General features: G+C 36.8%; 1 protein-coding gene across 1 annotated transcript in view; it reads left to right on the forward strand.

Annotated features, from left to right (window-relative positions):
• The window catches only part of SEC63 (SEC63 homolog (S. cerevisiae)), a 100,159-nt gene that overhangs the window by 34,542 nt on the left and 59,722 nt on the right, over nt 1-5,895 (forward strand). Inside the window, 1 exon segment of the mRNA XM_011952834.1 lies at nt 3,255-3,369. Coding sequence (XP_011808224.1) covers nt 3,255-3,369 — 115 coding nt within the window.

The raw sequence follows: 5,895 nt of genomic DNA on the forward strand, positions 1-5,895 counted from the left end.
AGAAGTGGTAGGATCACAGGCGTGAGCCACCCTGCATGAGCCACCCAGTTTAGTTTCTTTGTAGGAGGAGGGAAATTCTAGCTTTGGTGTTAAGAGTTCTTTAATGAGGTGAAACTAAAGGCATAGTTAGTCTTGAGTAATTTTCTCTTCACTGTTTATTCTTTGCTGTTGGTTCTCATTTTAAATTAAATTTTCATAAAGCAGCAAGACAAAAAACAGTCCCCCCCCAATATCTGCGGGTTCCACATCGGAAGATTCAACAAACTGTGAATTGAAAATATTTGGGGAAAAAAGCAAGAAAAATAACAATACAACAATTAAAAGTATAAATAAAAATATGGTATAATAAGTGTTTCCACAGTGTACATTGTATTAGGTATTATAAGTAATTTAGAGATAATTTAATGTACACGGGAGGATGTATGTAGGTTATATGCAAATGTGACATCATTTTATACTGGGGACTTGAGCATCTATGGATTTTGGTATCTGTGGGGTCCTGGAACCAGTCCCCTGAGGATACCAAGGGATGCCTGTATTTTTGGCCTCCCAGTCTGTTGTCTGGCTTTGTTCAAGACTTTGTGGGTATCTGAACCTCAGTTTTCAAGGAAAAAAACTTTGTGAAGCTCTTTTAGTGATTAATTAACTGATTTACTTAAAGTACAGATTAAGGGAGTTTCGGTAAGGAATAATTAAATATATACTGGTAACAATTTAGATAAGGTCATAAACCATTAAAACTTTTACTACTTAATCTTGAAACATTCTTTCAAGGTTAAACAGTTGTTGTGTAATGCTTTTCTTCTGCCATCATCTGCAAAACTAAGGCATGTAATTTTTGAAAGTTGCTTCTAAAGATGACACTTCAGGCTGGGCATGGTGGCTCAAGCCTGTAATCCCAGAACTTTGGGAGGCTTAGGTGGGTGGATCACCTCAGGTCAGGAGTTTGAGACCAGCCTGGCCAACATAGTGAAACCCTGTCTCTACTAAAAAAATACAAAAAATTAGCCAGGCATGGTGGTGCGTGCCTGTGGTCCCCCAGCTACCTGGGAGGCTGAGGCAGGAGAATGGCTTGAGCCCAGGAGGCAAAGGTTGCATTGAGCCGAGATTGTGCCACTGCACTCCAGCCTGGGTGACAGAGCAAGACTCTGTCCCCCACCCAGAAAAAAAGATGACACTTTAAGTTAATTACGAAGCCAAGTGTGGGGAAAACGCTTATCTTTTCAGAGGAACCAAATGGGTTTTTTAAAAAAATTGAACACAGAGCATGATGTGATCTGTTATGTTTCCATCTTTGCTTTGGCTCTCAGGAAACTAGAGCATGGCTTTATTGGTTGTAATTTTCATTAGCCTTGGGATTCTGTTATGAGCTTCTCCTTTCCTCTTCTCATTCCTTGGCTTGGAGAACTAGATGCTCTATGTAAAACATAGGGTTTAGCATATCCTAGGCATTTTGTTCCTTTTGCCTTGCTTGGTTTTAAATCTTGTTTTTTTGGTTTCCAATTTCATTTTATCTTTGTTTTGTGAGCTTTTTTAGCCTTTTGGAGGAGTTGGAAAAACAAAAGGGGAGTTAATTCATGTGAGAGTAAAGCATATTTTCAAGTTTTTTTTTTTTTTTTTTTTTTTTTTTTAGCATATTGAGGCTGTCACCAAATTTTGGGTTTAAAAAGTGTTAAAAAAGTTTGCTGTTGTAGGCTGGCCACGGTGGCTCATGCCTTAATCCCAGTGATTGTTTGAGTCTGAGAGGTCGAGGCTGCAGTGAGCCATGATCATGATTTAAAAACAGGTCACTCCAATTTTGTTTAATTTGGCCTCTTAAGATTCATTTGATGTTGTCTAACAGTTCTTGCTCAGTGTAACATTGTCATACTAAGGGTATAAGAAGTAAAAGTCATTCGGTATAAAAAATAAAAGTCATTCGGTTTCATCACCTAAAGCTAATTATTATTAAGATAATTACTTTGTACACTTATTTGTAATATAACTTTTATATACGTAGAGTTTTGAAAGCTATTTTGTAAATTTAACAATATAAGATAGTCATCCACAGCAAATATTTTTAGTGGTCAGAAAGTATTTCACTGTGGAGGCTGGGTGCGGTGGCTCACCCCTGTAATTCCAGCACTTTGGGAGGCTGAGGCGGGTGGATCACTTGAGGTCAGGAGTTTGAGACCAGCCTAGTCAACATGGTGAAATCCCATCTCTACTAAAAATACAACAATTAGCCGGATGTGTTGGTGTGAGCCTGTAGTTTCAGCTACTCAGGAGGCTGAGGTTTCTGTGAGCCGAGATCGTGCCGTTGCACTCCAGCCTGGTTGCGAGATTCTGTCTAAAAAAAAAGGTTCATCAAATGTACAAATAAACTAATGGGTACATCTCTACGGTGAAATACTTTCTCTTATTTACATCTGCGACCGCAGTTTTATACTTATTTCCAAATTATTTGAAGTGAAATGGATTGATAGAAAAATGGTATGTATTTCTTTAGGGCTTTTAATACCTTATTGCCAGATTTTACTTTAGAGTGTATAGTGTATGAGAGTTTCTCTTTTTCTTTAACCTCTCCAGTGCTGGTAATGTTAATCTTTCACATAATTTTACTCACTAGAACACATTGGAGGGAGCAGAAATTAGTTTATTTTCAAATGATACATTCTTTTATACTTTTAACCTATTATGAACATCCTTCTATAACTATTGGCTACAAAATGTTGCATTGTGTGACTGTATCATGGTTTATTTAATTATTTCTCTGTAAATGGTTTATTTAATCAGTTCCTATGAATGGACATTTAGGTTTTTTCCAAAGTGTGCTGCTGTAAACAAGGCTGTGTATTTATTTTTGCACAACTGACCAATTGTTTTTCCTAGTTTACCTTAATAAAAGTGTAGTTGCTGGGTCAGAGCAATTCTTTTTTCCATTAAATGGTTTACTTAGTATTTATATATTTTGATCTAATTTAATGGGTCCAATAAGTTAATAAGTTGAATTCACTTCTATATTTAAAATTGTGCAAATAGTAACTGAGAAAATATGACATAGTAGACACTGTACTAGATTATAAAGAATGCAAAGGTAAAAAAGACACTGTCCTTGCTGTAACAGGAGTTTGTAACCCAGTGATTGTAGAATTTGAGTCAGTAGCATAGCGATATAGTACTACTTTAGAGTTTTTGCCTTGACCTTGCCATGATGTCTTTAGACTCTATGCAGATGTATTTGTTGATGATTCACTTACCTTTTTCCTAAACAGGAAAATAGTTCTGCTTGCAGGATGGGCATTGTTCTTATTCCTTGCATATAAAGTTTCCAAAACAGACCGAGAATACCAAGAATACAATCCTTATGAAGTATTAAATTTGGATCCCGTAAGTAGTATTTTTATATAATGCATATTAGTTTAATGATCCCATGAAAATGCTATAGGTCCTCATTCTAAAAGAAATCAGACTTTGGTCAGTTTGTTTATTAAATCAGACTTTGGTCAGTTTGTTTATTAAAATAAGACGTCTAATCCTCTGTTACTCTGTTTTAAGCTATAACTGTTGATTGTTATTAATAATTGGTTTTCAATTGCTGAAATAATAAAAGTATTTGAAGACGAGAGGAGAGGTCATTTTTTTTAGGTTTTTTTTTTCTTTTTTTTTTTTTTTGAGATGGAGTCTCGCTCTGTCGCACAGGCCGGAGTGCAGTGGCGCGATCTCAGCTCACTGCAAGCTCCACCTCCTGAATTCACACCTTTCTCCTGCCTCAGCTTCCCGAGTAGTAGCTGGGATTACAGGCATGCACCACCACGCCTGACTAATTTTGTATTTTTAGCAGAGACTTAGGTGATCCACCCACCTCGGCCTCCCAAAGTGCTGGGATTAAAGGCGTGAGCCACCGTGCCCGGCCCCCCCTTTTTTTTAATAACATTTTTTAAATGGTGCTTTTTTTAGGGACCAGGGTGCTCTGAGGCAGGAGGTGTGCTTGAGGCCAGGAGTTTGAGATCAGCCTTGGCAACATAGCAAGACCCAGTTTCTACAAAAAACAAAAAAAAAACTTCACAAATATGCATATCATCTTTGGGCAAGGACCATGCTAATCTCTGTATTGCTCTGGTTTTAGTGTATGTGCTGCTGAAGCAAGTACTCAACCTTTGCTTTAACTGCAAGTTGATTTTATGTTACAGCTCCAAGTCTTACTAGTTTTATATCATAAATAGATGAGATCTAAACTTTGTTGATTAGAAGACATTTTGATAGGCGTTTATTTGTGTGTTTGAGGAGTATTATTTATGCTTAGCTTCCTTAATAAACCATGTTTTAACTGTTTTATACTTCTTGTTCCTTCTATAGCAGAGGGGAAAGAGGGAGAGAATTTCCCAGAAATTACTGATTATATCTGACTGAATATTTTGGGTGCAAGTCAGTTTTTGCATTTTCATTAAGTCTTATGTGAAAAATGGTCACCTGGTGGTTGAATGAAGTTTTCTAGATAGGTTGTTTGTTCTAAATGGCAGAAAATTTAACCTATCTTGTAAGTTTTTTAAAGGCTATTTGAATAGGCAGTAATTTCATGTTCCAGTAAACTATTAGCGTGATAATGAAGGTTAGTTAACCAGTTAACTCTGGTTTTGCCTTCACTGTGAAAAATGATTTTTAATTCATCTTATTTTTCTTTCTTGACAGAGCAAATTCGATTAAAGAATATCAGAAAAGTATATGGAAGGTGTATGTGGTATCGTTTACGGTTATTAAAACCCCAGCCAAATATTATTCCTACAGTAAAGTAAGTAATGGATTTCAAGAAAAAAAACCTACTTAATGCTTATTCTTTGCTAGGCCATACAAAATATATGTGTAATGATGAATAAGTTATTGTGTCTGTAAAGAAATTGTAATCTGTAGTAAGGGTAAAATATGAGAAAATGTGGGAACAGTCTGAACAGATTGGTTTAGAAGTTCAAAGGAAGGAGAATGTGCTGTTGCTGGGGATTGGGGGTAGAGAGAGATAGGTCATATCTTGAAGGACCTTGTGCACCTTGTGCCAGGATTTGAATTTTATCTTAAAGACTATGGGGAAATCGTTAAAAGATTTCAGAAGTAGGTGACATGAACAAGTTAGCATTTCATGGTGATAAAGTTTATTGAGCACCTACTGTATGCTAGAATCTGTGCTAGGGCTTTATATGTTATCTAATTTAATTCTGTATTCACTTCAAAGTAGATGGTTTTGCTTTTTCTCAGATAAGGAAACTAAGGCTAAGAATGATGACATAACTTGACCAAAGTCATGTAGTTAGAAGTGTTGGATCAGGGACCTAATCACCCTTTATTTTAGCAGGCCCATCTGCTTAAACAGGCCATTAACATGTTTAGTTATAGCAGACCAGTTTAATTCTGTGAGGCTATGGGGTGTACTGGTTAAGAGCAAGGCTTTGGGCATTTATCCTGCGTCATCAGTTTAGGGGTAATAGATGAAACTGACAGGAGATGAGAGGGTTACCCTTATCGGACTACTATGTCTCGTGAATTACCTACATTTATCCAGTAGGAAGAGAAGATGTAGCAGAAGAAATTAGTGAGAGTAGAATCAGTTATTTAAAAGTCTTGGTTTAAATGATAGTTTTTTCAGCATAATTTCAGGGGATTTAGTTTTTCTTCATAAGGTTTAACTTTACCTAATTTAGTTTCTTTTTCTTTTTCTTTTCTTTTTTTTTTTTTTTTTGAGACAGAATCTTGCCCTGTTGCCCAGGCTGGAGTGCAGTGGTGCCATCTTGGCTCACTGCAGCCTCAGCCTCCTTGGGCTCAGGCATCCTCCCACCTCAGCTTCCTGAGTAGGTGGGAGTACCGGTGTGTGCCACCATACCTGGTTAATTTTTTTCTTTTTTTGAGGCGGAGTCTCGCTCTGTC

Source organism: Colobus angolensis, unplaced genomic scaffold (assembly GCF_000951035.1).
Source record: "Colobus angolensis palliatus isolate OR3802 unplaced genomic scaffold, Cang.pa_1.0 Scaffold35, whole genome shotgun sequence".
NCBI classification, from domain to species: Eukaryota; Metazoa; Chordata; class Mammalia; order Primates; family Cercopithecidae; genus Colobus; species Colobus angolensis.